The sequence below is a fragment of the Phacochoerus africanus genome, chromosome 14, assembly GCF_016906955.1.
Source record: "Phacochoerus africanus isolate WHEZ1 chromosome 14, ROS_Pafr_v1, whole genome shotgun sequence".
NCBI classification, from domain to species: Eukaryota; Metazoa; Chordata; class Mammalia; order Artiodactyla; family Suidae; genus Phacochoerus; species Phacochoerus africanus.
Window position 1 is genome coordinate 52,420,873 of NC_062557.1, and position 24,404 is coordinate 52,445,276.

The window sequence follows — 24,404 nt, forward strand, 5'->3', positions numbered from 1 at the left end:
ACGCGCTCCCTGCAGCCGCCATGGTCCACTGGACGCGGCAGATAAAGGAGGTGCTTAGCGCCCAGGAGTCTGTGGAGACGGGAGAAAACTTGGGTCCTTTGGAGGAGATTGAGTTCTGGCGCAACCGCTGCACGGACCTGTCTGGCATCAGTAAACAGCTGGTGAAGCCGGGAGTGAAACACATCGAGTCCATCCTGCGCCTTGCCAAGTCATCCTACCTGGCGCCCTTTATGAAGCTGGCCCAGCAGATCCAGGTCTGTGGGTGGCCCGAGGGAGGGAGGCTTGGCAGAAAGTGGGCAGGGGCTGGGACCATGTAAGCTGCAGAGAGGACGGCGCCAACGTCGTCATCAAAGGCGAAGATAGATGCACCCAGTGTCTGGACTTGCCCTTGTGGGAGAGTAAACGTGGGGAAACACGGGGTCCCAAGGAGCGTATCGTTTAGTGAGGGAGCCATCTGGTTAGTCAACGAATATACGACATTGAGCTCCCTCTATGAGCCCAGCCCCTGCAGTCCAGCTGAGGAGTAGACATGCAAGAGAGATGACCCGATGGCGAGGGGCCGAAGACAAACCCATGCGGTTCAGCCAGGAGAGTGGCAAGAGAAACACTTCTTTTTTTTTTCTTTTTTCTTTTGTCTTTTTAGGGCCGGACCTGCGGCACATGGAGGTTCCCAGGCTAGGGGTCTAATTGGAGCTGTAGCTGCTGGCCTACTCCACAGCCATAGCAATGCAGGATCCGAGCCGCGTCTGCAACCTACACTACAGCTCACAGCAACGCTGGATCCTTAACCCACTTAGCAAGGCCAGGGATTGAACCTGCAACCTCATGGTTCCTAGTTAGATTTGTTAACCACTGTGCCACAATGGAAACTCCGAGAAACACTTCTTAAAACTTAAGTTTGGGTGTTCCCGTCGTGGCTCAGTGGTTAATGAATCCGACTAGGAACCATGAGGTTACGGGTTCGATCCCTGGCCTTGCTCAGTGGGTTAAGGATCTGGCATTGCCTGTGAGCTGTGGTGTAGGTTGCAGATGTGGCTTGGATCCAGTGTTGCTGTGGCTGTGGTGTAGGCTGGTTGTAGTTCCCTGGCGGCACAATGGGTTAAGGATCCAGCATTGTCACTGCTGTGGCTCTGCTTACTGCTGCGGCTCGGGTTCAATCCCTGGCTCAGGAACTCTGCATAGCATAGGCAAAGCCGAGAAAAAAAAAAAAATTTAAATGTGGTATGGTATGACAAGTCGATGTTGTGAGGTTGGGCACACAGAGGATTAGAGTGATTGGTAGACTCAGAAGCCCTCTCTTCCCCGGGGGAATTTGAAGCTAGGTCTTCAGGGGTTTGAGTCACAGCTAGGCGGAGCGGTCTAAAGCCCCTGTTGAGAACAGGGCAGTGAAGGGGGCTGGGTGACAACTGTGGGGATGGATGGGAGTGATGTCTGAACAGTTACTGGGCATCTCCTTTGTGCAGAGTTCTGAGTTCTAGCGGGGCAGCTGGGGCTCACAGTGTGAGAAAAGACATAAAAATACTCTGGTAGAAACTAGTAAGTGAATAAAAGTGGATACATACTGGGAGCTCCCTGTGGCCCAGAGGGTTAAGGATCTGGTGGTGTTGCTGCCATGGTGTGGGCTCGATTCCTGCCCTGGGAGCTTACGCATGCCACAGATTCAGCTAAAAAAAAAAAAAAAGAAAAAAAAGAAAAAGAAAAAAAGTAGATCCATACAAACTCTGGTCCTGAAGGATTGCAGAGACCTGGGGAGATTGGCCCCTAGGTAGGGTTAACTGGGAATGTTGCCCAGGAGAGCAAGTCAACATGGGGTTTAAGGAGGATCAAAAGCGTTGAACCCCTTTTTTTCCAGTGGGTAAGTCTTCTCTTGGTTTCTCTTTCCTGCCAGGATGGCTCTCGTCAAGCACAGTCAAACCTGACTTTTTTGTCGATCCTGAAGGAGCCTTATCAGGAGCTGGCACACATGCAGCCCAAGGACATCGCCAGTAAACTCCCGAGGCTCATCAGCCTCATCCGCATCATCTGGGTCAACTCTCCCCACTACAACACTCGGGAGAGACTGACCTCCCTCTTCCGGAAGGTGTGGGTCTGCAGAGGGCGGGATGTGCGGGTTAAGGGGGGCAGCCACGGGGCTAGAACTCGGATTTGTGGAGAAGGTGGGGTTCACGGGGCAGGAGATCTGAGGCGAGACGGCACAGAGGAGCTTCCCCCAGGGCAGCCAGAGACAAAGGCTTTTGCCTGCGTCAGCCACTGTAGCGATGCTCCGCTCCGCGCTGGGGCCTGGGCCAGCCTTTTTGCTCCGTGATTGGTGTAGCCCAGGCGGGAAGAGGGGCACGATGGGCACAGGGAGGGAGGCGGGCAGAACAGAGGCCCAGGCTGAGTTGTACCGGAGGGGGAGACCCTCTCCTTCTCATTCCTGAAGGTGGATTTAGGAAGAGGCAGATTTAGGAAGGAATGCCGGCTTTAGAGGAGCAGGACCTGGCACGTTTCATGGGGGTGACGGGGCCAAAGAGAGGGAAGGGCACCGAGCTGAGCGCTGGCTGGAAGAGCAGCAGCAGAGCAGGGACGAGGCAGGGAGTGGGGGTGGCACTGGAGAACCAGGGCCAAGGTGGCTGCCGGAGCCAAATCAAGAGGTAGGAAGCTGAGCCCCGAGGTGTGGTCCTGGGGACTCCGAGAGAGGGTGGGGTGCAGCTCCGGCTGTGGGGACCCTTTCCACAGATGAGCAATGAGATCATCCGCCTGTGCTGCCACGCCGTCTCCCTGGACCGGATCTTTGAGGGCTATGTCATTTCTAGCAAGGAGGACCTGCAGGGCTGCATCTCCTGTTGCCACGCCTGGAAAGACCACTACCTCCGGGCCGTGCAGATGCACACCCAGTACGCCGTGCCTCCCCTCACGTCTGCTATGCTCCCCACCCCCTCATCGTTCCTCTAGAGGGGGGATTCTGACTCCTTTGGCTCGCACTTGAAGCCTATGGATTCTGTTTTTCCAGAGGTTGTTTGTTCGTTTGTTTCTTTCTTTGGGGTTTATTTGGCCACGGCTACAGCTTTCTGAAGTTCCCAGCCCAAGAATTGAACTTGTGCCACAGCAGTGACCAGAGCCACAGTAGTGACACCACCAGGTCTTTAACCCGCTGCACCACCAGGGAACTCCCTGGAGTTTTTCCATGCCTCCACATTTTCTCTCTGGATCCGGATATTCCAGCTCCTGGCCCTGGGTTCTCCCAACTCCATAACCTCCCCTCCTTGATTCTGGAATCCCTCCCTGTCCTTCCCTCCGTCTCGGCCATGAGGTCTAAACTCCGTTGTATGTAAAACCCTCTCCTAGAGCTGGGCTGTTTTGTCTCCTCTCTGGCTCTCTTCACTTTGCATTTCTCCTCTTGGGGTTCAGGAAAAGCGTTTCTTGGGGTCTCACTTTCTAAGGCCCCCCCCTGAGCTGGGACCACCCCCCCCCCCGCCCCGGCATGGGCAGGCTGACCTCTTGTGTTCCTGCTTCTGACTGGTCGGTCTTTCTCCTGACACAGGTTCTCCAACCGGGGCTGGATCCTCGACCAGACCAGCATATTTGCCCAGGTCGATGCCTTTGTGCAGCGCTGCAAGGACCTCATCGAGGTGGGAAGGCCGTCAGGGAAGGAGACTCAGAGCCGACAGCGGGGGCTGCCGGAGCGGGGGGCCTGGGGCTGGGGCTGCGCTTGGAGCTCGCTGCTTTGACCCTCCAGCATCTCTGTGTCCGACCACCATCCCGACTTTTGAGACCCGTGCCCGCTCCCCCTGCCTTAGTGCCTCATGTTTCATTCTGCAGCTAAAATTCAAGCCCCGGCAGTCCCTTGCGTCTGCTTGGTCCCCTTAGTTTCTAGACGTTTTAAGCTACACCACAGTGCTCAGGACCTAACACATTCAGAAGGGAGGGCAGGGGGCCTCATGCCGCCTTCCTTGCAGGTGTGTGACTGTCAGTATCATTTCGCCCGCTGGGAAGATGGCAAGCAAGGCCCCCTTCCCTGCTTCTTTGGAGCTCAGGGGCCCCAGATAACGCGGAACTTGCTGGAGATCGAGGACATCTTTCATAAAAACCTGCACGTGCTGCGAGCCGTGCGAGGTGGCATCCTGGACGTCAAGAACACCTCTTGGCATGAAGACTACAACAGGTGAGGGCTTCTGGCTGGGGAGGGGCTGCGGGGGCCAGAGGCGGGGCCAGGAGCGGGGTTGGGGGAGCACAAGGAAGGAGGTGGCCGCTCCGACTCAGGGTTCCAGAGTCAGCCTTTCTCTGGGTGCGGATCACGGGTCTGCCACAAACTGGTGAGGGGACTCTGGGCAATTGCTCTCCCAGCTGCAGCTGCGGTTTCCTCACCTGTAAAATACTGTTGTTAGCAATAAGGCCTTGCCTCAGCGCGTTGTTTTGAGGACTAACTGCAGGTCAAGCATGCGGTGTCTGCACCTTGGGAGCCCTCAGGACGTAAGGTCTCGGAGTCCTGCTCAAGGCAGAACTCGGGGGCAGGCGAGGCCCGCACCCTTCGACGTGCCTCCAATGGTGCAGGTTCCGGGCTGGAGTCAAGGACCTGGAGGTGATGACTCAGAACTTGATCACCTCCGCCTTCGAGCTCGTTCGCGACGTGGAGCACGGGGTGCTGCTGCTGGACACCTTCCACCGTCTCGCAGCCCGAGAGGTGCGGCTGCTCGCCGCCTCCTCCAGCCCTGGTTCTTATGCTTTCCTCCTGCTCCTTTCACACACCCTCCAGCCTCTGCCCACGCCCTCTCTAAGTTGCCAGTGTCTCTTATCGTCCCACTGGTCCCCCAGTGTCTGGATGGCTTGGGAACGGGACGGGGAGCCACCTGCCCTCGCTGTGTTGTCAGCGTCCTCTCGTCCGTCAGGCTATCAAGCGAACATACGACAAGAAGGCGGTGGATCTCTACATGCTGTTCAATGGCGAGCTGGCCCTCGTGAACCGTGAGCTGAACAAGAAGTGGCCGTACCTGGAGCCCTACATGGCCCAGTACTCCGGGCAGGCGCACTGGCTGCGGGTCCTGCGGCGCCGCATCGACAGAGTCATGAACGTGAGCCTGGGCTCGGGGACCTCGTCGGTGAGAGGGCGGGGCACGCAGGCTGAGCGCTGGGGGCCGGGAGGTGGGGACCGTCCTGTCCGGAGAGGCCCCCGGAGAGCGGGGAGGGGGCAGACGTGGCGGCCTTGCTGGGGAAGGGCTCGCGCTGGGTTGCAGCCTTGTGCCTCTTCAGTCCTTCACCTCCTGTGCAGGACTTGACTCCTGTAACGGACCGTGAGTGACTCGTCCCAGCTTGTTTCCTCCTGCCCAATCTCTGTCCTTGCCCTTCTTCATTCGGACTCCCTTTCTCATTGGGCCTGGTCTCCTGCACTCACATTCCTTTCGGCTCCAGCTTCCCTCTGTGCAGCCACAACCCAAAATCTCAGTGGCAAGCCTTACACATATTGTGCGTGTGTGTGTGTGTGTGTGTGTGCGCGCGCGCGCGTGCACGCCTTTGGTCTCAGGGAGATGGTACCACAGAGGAACGTGGCAAGTAGGCTCGGGCGGCTCTGCTTCTTCCTCGCAGTGTCTTTCCAACGCTCATTTCCTGCCTCACATCGGGACCGGAGAGGAGAGCGTACACACCTATCAGCAGATGGTCCAGGCCATTGATGAACTGGTTCGAAAAACCTTCCAAGACTGGACCTCAACGCTGGACAAGGACTGTGTTCGCCGGCTGGATACGCCGTTGCTACGAATCAGCCAGGAGAAGGCGGGCATGCTGGACGTCAACTTTGACAAGTATGAGACCCACCCTGCCTCCTTCCCCCTCTGCCCGTCCTGTCCTTGGCACAATTCCCTTCTCCTCCCAAGACTTGTAACTCCCATCTCCGGGTTTCTCTCTCCATTTTTCTGACTCTTATCCCATGATATGTTCATTATCACTTCTTAATTTTAATTTCACAGTTTGTCTTAAAAAAATGATTAAAAATAGAAAAACCCTGGAGTTCCCATTGTGGCTCAGCAGAAACAAACCTGACTAGGAACTATGAGGATGCGGGTTTGATCCCTGGTCTTGCTCAGTGGGTTAAGGATCTGGGGTTACTGTGAGCTGCAGTATAGGTCATGGTCATGGCTCGGATCCAGCGTTGTTGTGGCTGTGATGTAGGCCAGCAGCTGTAGCTCCGATTCCACCCCTAGCCTCAGAACCTCCGTATGCCACACCTGTAGCCCTTAAAAAAAAAAAGAGGAATAGAAAAACCCCAGTAACCTGTGATGTAGGCCTTCTGCCACTAGATGGCTGTGATCGCACAGAGAAATCGCCCAAACCGTGAACCACAGAGGGGCTCTTCAGATCACATCGTGCCCTGTCTTACAGCTTTATAATCATGACCTTTTCATATTACCATTATTTTAAGTTTAATTGATCCATTTAGTAGTTATTCCAAAATGTATAGTGAGTGCTTTTCACGTGCGAAGAACCGGGATGGGTGCAGGGGACACATGTGGTGGCGAGGTCCCGTCCCTCTGTTGCTCTGTAAAGCAGCTCTACCCGGGAGTTGTGCTTGCTTTTCATAGAAGGTGCAGGAGGAGGAAATGAAGCACGTAGGCGACTGTGTACAGAGATGACAACCTTTTCTTGGCTGTGCCCGAGGCATGGAGATGTTCCCACTGCAGTGACAGCTGCTGGGTCCTTAACCTGCCGCGCTACAGGGGAACTTCCTGTGACAGTTCTTTCCTAATCGGAAGGAAGGCACTTTCTCCTGGATTGGTTTTGGCTCCCTCTTGTCATCAGCGAGGCCTAGTGTGAGTCGCTTCCCATGCTTCTGGGCTGTTGCTGCCAGAACCGGCTTACCTCGTGGAATGTTCTTATCTGCCGGGGCACGTGTAGAAGGGGCTTTGCCAGACGTGGCGCGTGTGGAGATGGGGCCTGGGACAGAGGGCCTGGGAGTGACTGTCCTGGGAGCCGGAGGCAGCCTGACCAGGGGCGGATGACACGTGATGTTTGAGGCAGGAAGCAAGATGGAGAAGATGGAGAAGCAGCGCCGAGTGCCAGGTCAGCGGGGTGAGGGGAAGGCCGTGGTGAGAAGGACACAGATGTGGGAAACCGCGTGGCTCAGGAAGCGGGTGTCAAGACGAGGCTGAGAGGCTTGAGGTGCGCCTTTGACCTGGAAGGGGTGTGGAGCTCTGCTTTGATGGGGCTCATGGTTTCTGAGGAATGGGCCGAGCAGGATCCTACAAAACAGCCTCTTAGATCAGTGATGAGATTTTGAAGAGGTGGGAGACTAGGCCAAGGTTACCCCAGCTATGGCCCTGGTAAGCGCACAATGGGGTTACGTTTGCCAGGCACCTTGTCCCATTCAGCTGGGCACCCCCAAAGGCACGGAGTTTGGGGAGGCGCCCGGATGCAGTTGGAACAACATGAATTTGGGCACACGCAGCCCACCAGTAGCCGTAGCCCTTTTCCCAGGCATTGCAGGGGTGCATTCAAATAACAATTTTATAAACACCAGCGATCGCTATTCACATTTTAAGTACGAGAGAAAACAAGAGTTGAGAAAGAGGGGAAGAGAGGCCTTAGGTCAGCGCTGGTTGAGGGCTACTTCCTCTAATCCTCAGGGTCGGCCAGTGAGAGTGAGTAAAGCCTAAGCTTCAGTGCCAGGCAGACCAGGGTTCGAAGCCCAGAGCAGGTCGGTTTTGCTATGTGACCTCAGGCAAGCACTGCATTTCCTGGAGCCTGAGTTTCCCCATCTACTTAAAAAATCATTTTCTGGAGTGCTCAGGAGGTGAGATGACATGTGTCAAAGTCCTCACAAAGAATAAGCAAAAAATATTATTTTCCTTTCAAAAAATGGCCTCATAAAGCTTGGCGATCACAGTATTTCCAGAACAAATTTGGCAAGGTGATACAATTTTAAAAGCATTTTTACCTTTTAGAAGGGGTAATGTACCCATGTTCTAAAATTCAAAAGTCTCGGAGTTCCCATCGTGGCTCAGTGGTTAACGAATCCAACTAGGAACCATGAGGTTGTGGGTTCAATCCCCGGCCTTGCTCAGTGGGTTAAGGATCGGGTGTTGCCGTGAGCTGTAGTGTAGGTCGCAGATGCAGCTAGGATCCCGCGTTGCTGTGGCTGTGGTGTAGGCCGGTGGCTACAGCTCTGATTCGACCCCTAGCCTGGGAACCTCCATATGCCGCAGGAGTGGCCCTAGAAAAGACAAAAAAATAAAAAAAATAAAATAAAAAAATAAAATAAAATTCAAAAGTCTCAGAGTTCCCTGGTGGCCTAGCAGTTAGGGACTCGGCATTGTCACCGCAACGGCTCATGTTACTACTGTGGCTTGGGCTCAGTCCTTGGCCCAGGAACTTCCACATGCTGCAGGCATGGCCAAAAAAAAAAAAAAGTAAAAATAAAATTCAAAAGTCATCCCAGGGCTGAAAATGAAAAATCTCCCTGAGTTCCTGTCTTGGTGCAACGGAAACAAATCCGACTAGGAACCATGAGGTTTCGGGTTTGATTCTTGGCCTCACTCAGTAGGTTAAAGGATCCGGCGTTGCTGTGAGCTGTGGTGTAGGTCGCAGACGTGGCTTGGATCTGGCGTTGCTATTGCTGTGGCTGTGGCATAGGCTGGCGGGTAGAGCTCTGATTAGACCCCTAGCCTGGGAACTTCCATATTCCCTGGGTGTGGCCCTAAAAATACAAAAAAAAAAAAAAAGAAAAAAGAAAAATCTCCACGGCTGTCCGTCAGTGACTCAGTTCCCCATGTAACTCCCAGGGATTAGAGTGTGTGTCTAAGTACACTTGTTAATATAAATCATAGCATACTGTACTCTCTGTACATTCAAAATATTCTCAAAATGATTTATTTGGTTTTTACATTGTAAAATTCTTGATCTTTTTAGAAAATCTGCAAGTGCAGAAAGTGGAAGGAAAAAAGTTCCCCCCAAAGACAACTACTCTTAATGATTTTCTATCATCCCCCATCCCCATTTATATAGTTGTGTTTTTTAAGTTTAAAAATCTCTCTCTTTTTTAAAAAAAATTTTGTGGCCACACCTGTGGCATATATCCCAGGAGAGGGATTAAATCTGAGCCACAGCTGCAGCAATGCCAGATTTTAACCCACTGTGCTGAGGATGGAACCTTAGCCATAGCAGTAACCCTTGCCACTGTGGTGACATTGATGGATCCTTAACTCACCACACTGCAAGAGAACTCCCAGAACTACTTAATCGTTATTCTTATTTTTCTTTATCGGCTGCCCTGAGGCATAGGGCGGAACTGGGCAGGGATCAGATCCGAGCCACAGTTGCCATCTAAGCCGCAATTGGGGCAATGCTGGATCCTTCACCCACTGTGCCAGCCTGGGAATCAAACCTTCGTCCCAGTGCTCCCAAGACGCCGCCAGTCCCATTGCACTGCAGCAGGAACATCCCAGAACTACATAATTATTTTTCATGGCTTATAGCATCCCATGATTTGGCTCTACCGAGTCAACCAACCCACTCCTGATGGCCTTAGAAGTTGTACTGTTTCCGAACGGTTCCTGAATATTCTGCTCTGGGGGCTTTCGCCTGGGCTTCCTGCATCTTGTCGCCTTCCCTCCACAGCAATGTGTCTACCTGGTGTTTGAACTTAGGGCCCGTGGAGCCCGGATAAACTTAGGAGGCCACTTTTCGGTCTGCTGTGATGGCCTCCTGGCCAGGGACACATCAGCTATTTATCACAAACATCATTTGCATAATCTTCATAGTGGAGCTTAACAAGGCAACTTCGGGCTGAGTGTTTACGACCTGGGCTTAGCTGAGAGAAGCGGTACCCCAGTCCTTTGGCAGTTGTTGTCTAGAGAGACCTGTTACAAGCTGCTTTACATTTTTGTGGTTTTAAGATAAAACTGCCTCAGACCAGTAAATAATGTATAGGGAAAGAAACCCAACCAAAACAAAACGTGATCCCAGGGAAGGGTTTGGAAAAGTCTGGGCCGATTAAACCAGTAAAGACATCCAGGACAGTTTCAGCTTTTCCCAAGTGTATGGAAGCTCCAAGCAGGGGCAGATAACTTTATCAGGTGTGCTTTTTTGTGTTCATGGTCTAGATAAGATCTTGAAACGAGCAGGCTCTTCAGTTGTCCTGATCGTCCTCAGAATTACCTGACTCGCCCTTAGTGCTGGGAGCTTTCCAGTCCCTAATAGCACCTACTTTATCTCACGAGCGGTGTTGTTATCCCACCTTACATCCCAAATATTTGAACTCTGAAGTCCGAATCGGCTTTTACCACATTTTACAGCCGGGCCAGCTTTACAGATTGCACTTAACACAAACATATTCCAGATGTCATCTGATGCCAGGCTGACAAGAGCGGTGCTTATCACTGTGCATGTCGCAGGGCCCTCCGGGTCCTGGGGCTTCTCCAGGCCAGGACAGGAGACGCTGGTGTCTGTCTGAGTGTGGCGTCTAGGGCTTCCTCTTCCTCCCTTTCTCCCAATTTATTTCTCCGTTAGGTCAGTGCATTCTGGGCTGTCGGCACCAAACCCAGCCGGCGTCCCTGTCCTGCCTCTCCTGCCTGGCCGCTTGTCCAAGGACAAGTGAGAAACTGCTTTACAAAAATAATTCCCCAGACTGCTTTTTCTTTTTCAAAGAAATTTTGTCAATGAAATAAATTTCCAGCCCAGAAATTTATTGACGAATTTCCGCCAAGACCGACCGTCATTGTGAAAAAAGATCCTTACAGAGCTGTCAGCTCAACATCAGGAAGGTATTTTCCAAATTAATCATGTTGACTGACAAGTTAACATTTGATAATTTGCCTTAAAGTTATTTTGAAAAATCTTGTCAAGGTGAGAAAATGGGAGTTCCTGTCGTGGCTCAGCGGTTAACCAAGCCAACTAACATCTTTGAGACCTGGGTTCGATCCCTGGCCTTGCTCAGTGGGTTAAGGATCCAGTATTGCTGTGAGCTGTGGTGTAGGTCGAACACGAGGCTCAGATCCCGTGTTGATGTGGCTGTGGTGTAGGCAGGTGGCTACAGCTCCAATTAGACCCCTAGCCTGGGAACCTCCATATGCTGCGGGTGCGGCCCTAAAAAGACGAGAAGGAAAAAAAAAAAAAAAGAAGAAGAAGAGAAAATAAAGAAACGTCATGGGGCACTGTTGGATAGTATACACACCCACGCGGACTTGGCAAGACGTTAACAGAGTCCAACTCCAGGTCTTTAGCTTGAAGAACATCTGAGAATGTGTTTCTGCTGCTGGAAATGTCCCCTTACGGAGTCACACCCTGCCCCGCTCCCTGGAGAGAGAGCTCTAACACAATTTTTGGTTAAACTGACAGTCACTGTTTTTCTTAGCATGGCTCTGTAAGTATGGTTTCCTGCTGAGCCAAGTCATTTTCTGTTGTTCTGGTTTTTTCCTGGCTGGTAGGTACCATTTTGGTTGGCTCTTTTTGGAATTAATAGTTGTCTCACTATGTTTGCTAGCACACTTTCACTCTCATTAATTCTTCTAGAGCAACGGATAAAACCCCTTTGAGTGGTTTTCCCTGCCCCCCGACGGGCCAGGCGTGTTAGCGGTTTCATGTTTTCCTTAGCGCCCCCGTCCTGGAATGCCCTGTCAGACGGGTCGCTTGCAGGCCGCTGCACGTGTGTCACCCTGTGACTTCCCTGAGCCTCTCTCTTGTTTTATTTCCTATTTGCTTTTGAGTGCCCCTTTCTTGGCTCAGGCCCTTGTTCTTTAGTAGCTTTCTGAGAAAGAGGGCCTGGGAGGTGAAGTTTTTTGAGTTCTCGCACAAATGACAACAACTGTTTTCTGCCTCACATAATTGGTCATTTGACTGGATTTGGAAATCTAGATTGAGAGTAATTTTCCTTTGTTTTGGTTGCTGTCTTTTACTTTGGAGCCTTTTTTTTTTTTTTTTTTGGTCTTTTGTCTTTTCAGGGCCACACCCACAGCATATGGAGGTTCCCAGGCTAGGGGTTCAGTCGGAGCTACAGTCGCCAGCCTACGCCAGAGCCACAGCCACGCCAGATCCAAGCCGCGTCTGCGACCTACACCACAGCTCACAGCAATGCCGGATCCTTAACCCACTGAGCAAGGGCAGGGACTGAACCTGCAACCTCATGGTTCCTAGTCGGATTCATTTCCGCTGCGCCACGATGGGAACTCCAGGAGGCTTTCTTTAAATGTCTTTAAATGTCTGGTGATGTTCATTTGTGTTTGAGAGAGCCTTATTCACTTTGAAGAATTTCGACACAGTTTCAAACATAACATCTACTTTGGTGGAGATCTTTGAGCTTTGAAAAAACAGCATTTTTTCCATAATCTCTTAAAAATTTTTTATTATATTTGATTTACAGTGTTCTGTCCATTTCTGCTGTACAGCAAAGTGACCCAGTTATACATACACATACATGCTTTTTCTCATATTATCTTCCATCCTGTTCCATCACAAGTGACTGGATATAGTTCCCTGTGCTGTACAGCAGGACCTCGTGGCTCATCCGCTCCAAATGCAGCAGGTTGTATATACTACATAAGCTCTTAACGTAGCGGAAGTTGCCCGGCTATCTCAGTTGGTAGAGCACGAGACTCTTAAAGCAAGCATCGCAAATAAATGAGCTCTTGAAAATATTTTCCTTCATTGGAAGATTCCTCTCCAATAAACGGGAAAAACTTGAAATGTGCTGTTATTTCCTATATTATTAATTTAGTGCTTGCCTGTAGAGTAGACACAAAATAGTCTGGAATTTCCACCTCGGTGTTTCAGTAATATTCAGAATGCAAAGTTTCATCCGAGTACCTTCAGGTTATGGAGACTTTGATCCTCTGTGATTAAATAGTGCAGTTTCATTTTTTTGAAAAAGAAGAAACCACATAGATTTACAAAATCAAGTGACTTTTAGTCGGGATTAAAAATTTTTTAAGTATGACCTATTTTCTTCTGCTATTTTGTGTTTCCTCTTTTTTTTTTTGTCTTTTTGCCATTTCTTGGGCCGCTCCCTCGGCATATGGAGGTTCCCAGGATAGGGGTCTAATCGGAGCTGTAGTCGCCGGTCTACACCACAGCCACAGCAACGCGGGATCCGAGCCGAGTCTGCAACCTACACCACAGCCACAGCAACACTGATCGTTAACCCACTGAGCAAGGGCAGGGACCGAACCCACAACCTCATGGTTCCTAGTCGGATTCATTAACCACTGTGCCACGACGGGAACTCCTGTGAGTTTCCTCTTTACGTTTGGATCTTGGGGAGTTCCCATCATGGACCTTGGATCCATTTGCCATTTATTCTGATGTAGAGAGAGAAGTGCAGATGCAACTTGAGTTGGTTTTGTTTAAAATCTATCCCCAGGTGGCTAGTCAGTTGACCTGATCTCATTTGTCGAACTGCTATCTTTATAATATAACAAATTCCCCAGTATATCTGTGTCTATTTTGGAACTCACTCTTCTGTTCTGCTAGGTCTGTTTATTCATGTGTGGGAAGCAAATTGTTCTTGATTATTGTCCTCATTACTTTCTATTTTAGAGTTTGATGTGATATTTCAAATATTTATTTCTCACAAGAACCTTAGTATCTCTGTTTGGTTCTAAAAATAGTCCTATTCCTATTTTTTTGGAACAAGGATTGGGCTAAATTTACAGGTTAATGTAAGAATGAATATTTTTAAGACTTGAATCTTTCTATCCAAGAATAGCATTCTTTCGGAGTTCCCGTTGTGGCACAGCAGAGATGAAAATCCAACTAGGAACCAGAGGTTGTGGGTTTGATCCCTGGCTTTGCTCAGTAGGTTAAGGATCTGATGTTGCCGTGAGCTGTGGTGTAGGTCACAGATGCGGCTCAGATTCTGCATTGCTGTGGCTGTGGTGTAGGCCGGCGACTGTAGCTCCAGTTGGACCCCTAGCCTGGGAGCCTCCATATGCCGCGGGTGTGGCCCCTGAAAAGTCAAAAAGACAAAAAAAAAAGAAAAAGAAAAAAAAAAGAATAGCATTCTTTCTTTTCGTCTCCCCTGCGCCATGATGGGTACTCCTTTAGCATTCTTTCTTTCAACTTATCTGTCTTGTTTTTGTTGTTCATAAGCCGCTTTTCCCATATACATTAACCAATTAACAAGAAATTTTATTATATAAACATTTTTTGTTAATCTGTTGATTTTTAGTGTTTTATTTTTATTGTTTAAATTATCAGTTTCTTTTTCTCCTTGATAATGTTTAAGTGCTCATAGTTTTTATATTGGAAAACTTTGATTTTAATGCTAATTTTGTATTGAGCCCCCTTTACACCTAACCTCCTTGTTTAAAATAGTTTTTTTCCTTTTAAAAACATGTTTTATTATGAAAGTGTCATACACACAGAGAATTACTTAAAACTTAACATGTTCAGTTTAACAAATAAGTATAGGGAGTTCCCACTGTAACTCAGCAGGTTAAGAATCAGACTAGTATCCATGAGGGATGTGGGTTTGATCCCTGGCCTCGCTCAGTGGGCTAAAGGATCTGGTGTTGTCAGGTGTGGTTTAGGTCGAAGACTTGGCTCGGATCTGGTGTTGCTGCGGCTGCAGCTCAGATTGATCGCCAAGCCTGGGAACTTTCATGTGCCACAGGTTTGGTCATAAGAAAGCAAAAAAAAAAACAAAAAAGTATAAAATAGGTGCCCTTGTCACTATCACCAGGTCAAGGAATGGACATGGCCAGGAGTTGAGAAGTTCCTCACTTGTAATTATTTTTCAGCTGAATTAGTTGTCAACACTTACAATTCAAGAGATTTTATATTAAAAACCCACCTTCTGAAGTTCCCTTGTGGCTCAGCAGACTAAGGGTCTGATGTTGTCACTGCTGCAGCTTGGGTCTGCTGTGGCGTGGGATTGATCCCTGGTCCTGGAACTTCCAAATGCCGTGGGTGCAGCCAAAAAAAGGAAAAAAAAAAAGAAGCAGAAAATAAAAACCTCACCATCTGGCCTCTCTTGGAAAATCAGACAAAGCAGTCACACTGGGCATTTGGCAGCAAATGCCTGGAACCCTGGAGCAGTGATTCTTTAATGTTATAAATTTTTTTTCTATTTAGAGCCATGCCTGCTGATTATGGAATTTCCTAGACAGGGGATAGAATCCAAGCTGTAGCTGCGATCTATGTTGCATCCTTAACTCACAGCACCACAAGGGAACTCCCTGATCTCTTTTTTGTGAGGTCTTTCTTTTTTTTTCCCCTTTTATGGATGCACCTATGGCATGTGGAAGTTCCTGGGCTAGGGGTTTAATCAGAGCTGCAGCTACTAGCCCACACCACACCCACAGCAATGCCGTATCCGAGCTGCACCGGCAACCTTTACCACAGCTTTCGGCAACGCCAGATCCTTAACCCACTGAGCAAGGTCAGGGATCGAAACCGCATCCTCACAGACCTCATGTCCCCTTCTTAACCTGCTGAGCCACAGCGGGAACTCCAGCAATGGCTCCTTTATTTTATTTTTATTTTTTGATTTTTAGGGCTGCACCTGTGGTATATGGAGGTTCCCAGGCTAGGGGTCTAATCGGCGCTACAGCTGCTGGCCTATGCCACAGCCACAGCAACATGGGATCTGAGCCTCGTGTTCGACTTACACCACAGCTCACATCAATGCTGGATCCTTAACCCATTGAGCGAGGCCAGGGATCGAACCGGCCACCTCACGGTTCCTAGTCGGATTTGTTTCTGCTGAGGCCCGGGAACTTCAGCAATGGCTCCTTTAGGTGGACCACACACTCTGTCACACAACAGGAGGCCAAACCTCAGTTGCCATTTATCATTGAACGACACTTGCCAGAGAGATTGCAATTCCTGAACTTTGCTTATGGTGATAAAAACCAAAAGTTACCGGTTGGCTGTTGGAAAGTCAGGCTGAGGGAGGATGAGCAATTCTGGCTCAGGCAGTGGAGCGGTGTCCTCAGCTTCCGGAAGAGCTGAAGCTGTGCAGTGGGTGAGGTCACCCAGGGCCAGTGTGTTGGGTGTGAAAAACCTTGAGGAGCCCCCACATCACGGGGCTGCATGGGAAGCAGATGCTTTGCTGGGTCTCCAGCACCCGGCGGCACGCAATCTCCAAGGGGTCCTAGGGGGAAAGGCAGCGCTGACAAGAGGGGGTTCAGGAGCCAGGGAGAGAGTGTCCTAGGAGGGCAGGGGGAGGCCACGGGGATGCTAAGACCTGCGGAGAGATCCGAGGATAAGGCCGAGGAGGTCCTCGGGGTTAGCTGCAAGTCCCCACGAGGTCCCGGGCCAGCTTGATGAACGTGGATTTAGAGGGAGGGTGGAAGCCAGCTCTCAGGGTCTGAAGCATGGGAGGAAAGGAAAGGGAGGGGATTCAGGAGGAAGATTCTTTGCAGCAGGTAGGCTGTGTAAGGGGCACAGAGTGTGGTACTGTTGCCGAAACTTGGCCTCTGTCCACTGGTGCCGAAACACGGAGACAGAGTTTTGGGTGACGGAAAAAAAATAGCTTTTCTTGCTTTGCCAGGTAAAGGAGGCCACAGCAAGCTAATGCCTTAAAGACTGTGTCCCCTCCCTGGGGGGAAGAATTGCAGGGAGTTTTATAGTGTAACAGGAGAAAAACAGGGTTTCAGATAAGAATCAGGATTGGGGCAGACATTCGCTCTTTTTTTTTTTTTTTTTTTAGCGAATCTTCCTCATCGAAGCTGGGGTCAGGAGATCTTGACAGGATCCTGGGGGTGGTCTTCTGGGTTGTCGCCTAGAATAACAGTACTTGCGAAAAGGGCATATTGATCAGAGATTAGAACAAACTAGGAAAGTTCCTGAAAAACATCTTGTGCTAATTATCTTTAACTCACAGGCAATTGTGCGCAGGGTGTCTAATCGTTAGCTCCCAGGTGATTGCGTTTAGGGTGCAATCCAACGAGGGAGGGAGCAGCACAGGAAGGGCTCCAACCTGTTCAGGTTTAAAGTTCTCATTTCTGAAAGAAGCATCAGGCATATAAGTTGCAGGTGTGTAAGGTGCCTACGTCATTGTGTGTATCCCTTGAGAGGGAACCAGGATCCTGCCCCAAGGCTGCGCTGTTGTTGCTAGACTGTTCCTTGTCTCTGCTTCCCCTCCCTCCCCTGATCAGCAGCTGTCGGAACCTGCCCCTAAGGACCAAGGGAAGGCCATGGAGGCAAAACGAGGCCCATTTCCTAAAAACAGGAAGTGAGGGGCACGGAAAGGGTTTTGTGCCCAGGAGCCCCACGGGGCCCTGCTCAGGTTGCAGTACCTGTGGAAGGATAGGGGTTGAGGGGAAGGCTGGGTTTTGTTTTTTAAGACCCTAGAAACTTGGCTTATTTAAATGTTGATGGGAAGGAACTGGTAGGTTTGAAGGTGCCGTGGAGCTGGAGAAGATGGGATCGGAGAAAGCCGGGGAGCCAGGTCAGATCCCAGAGCCCAGGAGGAGGGCCGCTGTTGTAAATGGGAGCCCTCGCAGGGCGCAGGGCGGACGGTGGCAGGTGTTGCTAAGTTTCAGCGCAGGGGCACGTGGGGTTCCCGCCTCGGGGTTCTCCGCTGGGGGAGGTGGGGCTTTCTGCAGAGACGGGGGCGGGGCAGGCCAGGCTCGCGAAAGCAAGGACTCTGCAGGCTGTCACTGCGAGAACAGGAGGGACAGCAGGTTGGGGAAACCCCAGGGATGCAGCCCAGAGAGGCCAGCCGGGACCGGAGAACCTGAACGAGCAGCGTGCTGCTCTGTGGGGTTGTGTGCTCTCCTCCAGCCCTGCTCCGGCCGTGGATTGAGCCAGGGTGGGGGGGGTTGCCCGGTGGCTTAGACTAAGGAATGGGGCAAAAGAGTGAGGATTGGCAAGCAAGCGAGCAGTGGCAGTGGAGGAGGAGGTCAGTTGCGAGGATTTGAGTGCAGGTGCTGGAAGGCAGGGAGGGAGCGGGGCCAGGAGAGGGGCCGTTAGTGTGATTATCTCAGAGGTGGTCAAACATGAGTTCCAGGATGTGACCGCTGAAGGTGGTGGTTGGGGCGGCGGCGGGGAGCAGGAGGAGGTCGTGGGTGTGAGGTGGCAAGGGACACAGAATGAGGTCCACAAAGGCAATTCCAAATTTTCTGGTTTTGCTAAAAAAAAAAAAAAAAAAGGAGTTCCCACTGTGGTGCAGTTGCTTAAGAGTCTGACTGCAGTGCTTGGGTCACAGCGGAGGGAGGCATGGGTTCCATCCCTAGCCTGGCACAATGGGTTAAAGGATCCAGTGTTGCCCCAGCTGAGGCTTGAATTCAATCCCTGGCCCAGGGAAGCTTCCTTATGCCAAGGGTGTAGCCATAAAAAAAAAATTTCTGGTTTTGGAGTTCCCTGGTGGCTCAGGGGGTTAAGAATTTGGTGTTGTTGCTTCTGTGGCATGAGTTGGATCCCTGGCCTGGGAACTTCCCCATGCTGCAAGTGTGGCCAAAAAAATAAATAAAATAAAACTTTCTGGGTTTGCATTTAATGAAGGAAAAAGAAACAGGTGAAATTAATTTTAGTATTCAAACCAATGTGCCCCAAATATTATCATGCCAACAGGTAATCAATGTGAAAAATTATTCATGGGGAGTTTTTTCAATATCATGAAGAATATATTTTTTTAATTTTATCATTGTCTCAGCTTTTATCATTATTATTTTTTAATAGTTATTTCTCCGATATAATTTTTCTTCTCCTGTACAGCATGGTGACCCAGTTACACATACATGTACCCATTCTATTTTCGAATGTTATCAGGCTCCATCGTAAGGGACTAGACATAGTTCCCAGTGCTACACAGCAGGATCTCTCTGCTAGTCCATCCCAAAGGCAATAGTTTGTATCTATTAACCCCAAGCACCCCACTCCCTCCCCCTCCCCCTCGGCAACCTCACGTCTATTCTGCAAGTCCGCGGGGAGTTTTCTATTCTCTTTTCCATCCTAAATCCTCTCTGAGGGATTTCTGTCAAATGTTTACCTTTCTGCCCTCGTTTTTAACTTCCAGGAGCTCTCCTGGTGTCCCTTTTATAGCATCTTATTTCTGTTTCACTGATGCTCTTTTGTTTCTTCTCTCTCTCTGAGGGTGTTCCCGGCTGGTTTTGTTTGTTTTTTCTTTTTAGGATAGGCTGTCTCCTTTCTGCATGACCTCTGTCCCCTCTCTGTCCCCTTCCGCCTGCTTTTTGCTATTTGTTTGTTTTGACTCCCACCTTTTGTGCTGGGACAGACGGACGGTGTGCTGGGACCCTTGGTTGTCTGTCCATATTTCAGGGACGGCGGCCGGAATGCCAGATGGCAGCTCCGAGGGGCTTCTCAGCTGGGCAGGAAGCAGGGGAGCAGGAAGAGAGGCCTTCTCAGCTGGGAGCTCACTGCGGGCTGGTCCGGGTGGGCTGTTTCCTGGGCACTCCAGAGGGCCCTGGGACTTCTCCACTGAGGCTGGTCAGAGGTCACAGAAAACAATCTTGAGGACTTTGTTCCAGAGGGGGTAGGTAGGGCCAGCGGGCTGGTTTCTGGGTGGGAGAGGGAGGCCGGGGGTCCTGGCTTTCGATGAGTATGTGGTCCCTTAACGCCCTTGCTTTGGGTGCAATTCTCTCTCCTTTGGCCGGGCCTGGGGTCCCCAGTCCAAAGGCCTCTGTTTGTCTCCGTGCCGCCGCCGCCCCGACCAGAAGCCTCGGCTCTCGCGCTGGGGCAGGGAGGGCAACTTGCGCGACTGCGCGGGGCAGGAGCGGAACGGGAATGGAGCTGCTTCCTGCGCTTTCAACTCTTCTTCCTCTCCTGGTCCCCCCTTCACCCCTGACCTGACATACTGCAGCCATGCGAAAACGGGCCTTTCCAGAGCTCTCTTAGCTGTCTCCATCCCCAGCTGAGGACTCTCCTCCTTAGCCATCTGCTTTTCCGTCTTCCAGTGTCTTCTGTTGTTGCTGCCTTGTATTTGTGGGCTTATCCCTTAAATGAATGAAGCCCCCTTTGCTGTTGTTTTAGTGGAGGGGAGCAGACGTCACTGTGTCCAGTCCGCCTTCTCTGCCTGGAGGTTCTGCTTCCTTTCTTACCTTTAAACGTCTCCTCGCGCCGCCCCGGCCCCGTGCCTCTTGGTCCGTTGCTGGTTCTGGTTTATGCCCTCGAGCGGCGCCTTCAGCTGCTTGGCGTCTCCTCCTCGCCCAGGTCCCTGCTGATCCTCTTTGTGGAGATTGACTACTGGGAGCGGCTGCTCTTCGAGACGCCCCATTACGTGGTGAACGTTGCTGAGCGCTCCGAGGACCTGCGCATCCTTCGAGAAAATCTGCTGCTTGTCGCTCGGGACTACAATAGGTGGGGCCCCGGTCCTGACTGCAGCCCTTCTGAGTGTCGCTTCATGCCCCCTCTTTGTCTCTTGTGCTCCGGGATGTTGTCCATTTCCTGTAGAACACGTTGTCCTGCACATTTTGTCCGTCTCAAAAACAAACAAACAAACAAACAAAACAACCCAGTGTCCTGTGCTCTCGTGTGACCTATGGTTATTCCTGTCCCTTGCAGTGCTGTCTTCTAGCTTTAGCGGGGAGAGCAGAAACTACAGTCCCTCCCACCCCACGGGGCCCTGGGACCATATAGGCCTGAGTCACTTCTCTAGGAAGGAAGCCAGGTGGCATTAGGATCATGGGCACAGGACAACGTAAGATCCATTGAACCAAGCAAACCCCAACCCTAACCCCTCTCAGCGCCCAGTACTCATCTCTGGAGTGAGGCTTTGCTCACTAGGGGTTGAGTATCTTTCTCAGCCCAGTTCAAGTCCAAGGGGGTAATACTTGCACTCTTGTTTGGGCATCTAGAATTACAGTGTCCAACATGGTAGCCACTCGCGTGTGTGGCTTTCTATTTAATTGAAATTAAATAAAAGTTTAAAATTCAGTTTCACTCACTCATTTGTTTCAAGTGCCTCACAGCTGCATGTGGCTGGTGGCTCCCATGTTGGGCAGCACGAATGGTACGAATGGTAGGACTTTTCCATCACCCAGAAAGTTTTATCGGAAAGCACTAGACGAGAATCACGAACTCGCAAATTTCTCCCAGTTTCCCGCTGTGTCCTCTCTTCTGCACAGGATTATTGCCATGCTGTCCCCAGATGAGCAGGCCCTATTCAAGGAACGTATCCGGTTCCTGGATAAGAAGATCCACCCTGGGCTCAAGAAACTGCACTGGGCCTTGAAGGGGGCCAGTGCCTTCTTCATCACAGAGTGCCGCATACACGCCAGCAAGGTGGGCCAGGGCCACGAGACTCGGTCTCTGGGGCTGACCGAAAGGCTGGCATGTGCGTAATGAATACCCGCGTCTTGGGAGTGGTGGAGAGACCAGGGAGTAAGTAGCGTGAAAGAAATGATGTGTGCTTAGGGCAGGACTTTTTTTTCCTTCCTTTTTTTTTGGTCGTCTTGCAGCGTATGGAGTTCCTGGGCCAGGGATTAGATCTGAGCCAAAGTTTCAACCTAAGCTGCAGCTGCGGCAATGCTGGATCATTAACCCATTGTGCTGGGCCAGGGATGGAACCTGCGCCTGCCTCCCAGCTCTCCCGAGATGTGGCTGCTCCCGTTGCGCCACAGTGGGAACTCCCAGACTTTTTTTTTTTTTTTTTTTTTAATGTCAGCAATTCTAGCTGGAGGACCGTTGGGAGGATAGAGTTGGGCCCCGAGGGTCTGTTCCCAAACTGAAACTCCCCCGTGGGTGGGGTCGGACCCCAGGTGCAGGCGATTGTGAATGAGTTCAAGGCGTCCACCCTGACCATCGGCTGGCGGGCCCAGGAGATCTCCGAGACGCTGCTGGTCCGCATTAGTGGCAAACGGGTGTACAGGGACCTGGAGTTTGAGGAGGACCAAAGAGAGCACCGGGCAGCTGTGCAGCAGAAGCTGATGAGCCTGCACCAGGACGTGGTGGCCATCATGACCAACTCCTACGAGGTCTTCAAGAACGATGGCCCTGAGGTAGGGCTCCTGGGGCCAGGGCCTTGTGGTTGAGCAAGTCCCCAGCCCCCCAGTCCCATCGGACCCTGGGGTGTCTTTCCCCCCTCCCCGCAGGGTGTGCATCTCCATCATCCTACTCGGGTCTTGGATTCAGCCCACCTTCAGCCTTTCAAACCTTCTTCCTCCAGGACTCAGCGTCCTGCCTTTCTGTGGAAGCAGCTTGTTTCCCTCCCTCTTGGCTGGTTTCATTTCCCAGGACCTGCCCCTTCTTCCCTGAGGGGTTCTCTTCCCCCTACTCTTCCGGCAGATTCAGCATCAGTGGCTGCTGTACACGGTCCGGCTGGACCGCATGATGGAGGATGCCCTGCGCCTGAATGTGAAGTGGTCGCTGCTGGAACTGTCCAAGGCCATCAATGGGGATGGAAAGACCACCCCCAACCCACTCTTCCGAGTCCTTGTCATTCTGAAGAATGACATGCAGGGAGGTGTGGCACAGGTGGGGACCACTTTGCCCTTGACACCCCGAAACCATCACCCTTTATTTGCCAGTTTCCATCAATCCTTAAACTTGGCCCTAGGCTGTGACAGCCTCCAGGCCTGGTTCTGAGGTGTCCAGCCCTCCCAGTCCTGAGCTCGTCTGCTCCAGGGCCTGTGCCCAGCCCTCTGCACTCTGCTCCCACAGGTGGAATTCTCACCCACTCTGCAGACCTTGGCAAGTGTGGTCAATGACATTGGCAGCCACCTCTTCTCCACCATCGCTGTCTTCCGCCACCTCCCTGAAATTCTCATCAAGCGCAAGTTTCAGCGTGACCCCATCTGCACAATCGTGGGTGAGCAGGCAGTGGGAGGCAGGCGGCAGGGGCGGGGGCATAGCTGAGGCCTAGGACCGATCGGAGCTGGGAGGAGAGACGGGGGCTGGTTCCAGACATCACCATGACCGGTGGAAAACCCGGGTCAGGGGTCCGGGCTGGGGAAGGGCGAGAGGACCCAGATGGGGGTTCAGCGTTAGGTGACTAGTGCTCGTGGGGTTTGGGTTTGGGGATGGAAGGTCAGGAAGGACGAGTTTGGGCCTGGGGCTGGGAGAGAGGAGGCCCAGACACCAACAGATGAGACATCCAGATGCTCCAGAGTCATCACTCCTGTCTTTTCCGCGTCCTCCTCCATTTTCTTTTCTTTTTTATTTTTTAATTTTTTTTTTTGTCTTTTTAGGGCCACACCCGAGGCATATGGAGGTTCCCAGGCTAGGGGTCTAATAGGAGCTGTAGCCGTTGGCCTACGCCACAGCCACAGCAACGCCAGATCTGAGCCGTGTCTTTGACCTACACCACAGCCCACGGCAACGCCGGGTCCCTAACCCACTGAGCAAGGCCAGGGATGGAACCCGAAACCTCATGGTTCCAGTCAGATTCGTTTCCACTGCGCCACGACGGGAACTCTGCCCTCCTCCATTTTCTCAGGCTCCTTGGAGCCGTATTTCTTTGGGGCGGGGAGGTTGGAGGGGAGCGGAGGGTCTAAGGCGGCGGCCAGGGGCCGGGCTGGAGCTTGGGTCGGGGTGGGAGTGGGTGAGACGCTTTCTGCTGGGTCTTGAAGAGCGAGACGAGGACATCAAGAAGATCCAGGCCCAGATCAGCAGCGGCATGAGCAACAACGCGGGCCTCCTGCAGAACTACCTCAAGACCTGGGACACGTACCGCGAGATCTGGGAGATCAACAAGGACTCTTTCATTCGACGCTACCAGCGCCTCAACCCCCCGGTCTCTTCCTTTGATGCCGACATTGCCCGGTAAGGGGGTCGGCGGCCGTGAAGGTCCGCCTCTGGACCTTTGTTTCATTAGGGGGTGGCCGTCCAGTAGGGCCGGGCAGCGTTTAGGGAGACACAGCTGTTTTGGCGAGGAGCCCCGCAGGGTCCTGCTGGGAGAGGAGAGGCGCCAGGGATCTGAAGGGCGAGCCCTGAGAACACTTTCACTTGAGACGGCAGACGGGAGTAAGCTAAGCTGAGGATTCTTTCTTTTTTTTTTTTTTTTGTCTTTTCTAGGACCACAGCCGTGGCATAAGGAGGTTCCCAGGCTAGGGGTCTAATTGGAGCTGAAACCACTAGCCTATGTCAAGTCGCAGCAACACCAGATCTGAGCCGCATTTTCAACCCACGCCACAGCTCATGGCAACGCCGAATCCTTAACCCACTGAGCAAGGCCAGGGATCGAACAAGCCACCTCAGTGGCTTGTTAACCACTGAGCCATGACGGGAACTCCAAGCTGAGGGTTTTTTTTTTTGTCTTTTTTTTTTTTGCCTTTTCTAGGGCCCCTCCTGGAGGTTCCCAGGCTAGGGGTCTAATCAGAGCTGTAGCCGCCAGCCTACACCACAGCCACAGCATCGCGGGATCCGAGCCGCATCTGCAACCTACACCACAGCTCACGGCAATGCCAGATCCTTAACCCAGGCAATGCCAGATCCTTAACCCACTGAGCCAGGCCAGGGATCAAATCCGCAACCTCATGGTTCCTAGTTGGATTTGTTAACCACTGAGCCACGACAGGAACTCCAAGCTGAGGATTCTTAAA

General features: G+C 51.6%; 1 protein-coding gene across 1 annotated transcript in view; it reads left to right on the plus strand.

Moving 5' to 3' along the window:
* Positions 1–24,404, plus strand: part of DNAH2 (dynein axonemal heavy chain 2) — a 103,383-nt gene that overhangs the window by 21,630 nt on the left and 57,349 nt on the right. The window contains exons 7-20 of the mRNA XM_047757810.1: positions 16–254; positions 1,889–2,080; positions 2,719–2,876; positions 3,524–3,611; positions 3,939–4,144; positions 4,534–4,663; positions 4,869–5,051; positions 5,563–5,777; positions 20,077–20,223; positions 20,991–21,147; positions 21,624–21,863; positions 22,150–22,338; positions 22,525–22,672; positions 23,433–23,625. Of these exons, the coding sequence (XP_047613766.1) occupies positions 16–254; positions 1,889–2,080; positions 2,719–2,876; positions 3,524–3,611; positions 3,939–4,144; positions 4,534–4,663; positions 4,869–5,051; positions 5,563–5,777; positions 20,077–20,223; positions 20,991–21,147; positions 21,624–21,863; positions 22,150–22,338; positions 22,525–22,672; positions 23,433–23,625 (2,485 nt within the window). The remainder of the gene's footprint in view (positions 1–15; positions 255–1,888; positions 2,081–2,718; positions 2,877–3,523; positions 3,612–3,938; positions 4,145–4,533; positions 4,664–4,868; positions 5,052–5,562; positions 5,778–20,076; positions 20,224–20,990; positions 21,148–21,623; positions 21,864–22,149; positions 22,339–22,524; positions 22,673–23,432; positions 23,626–24,404) is intronic.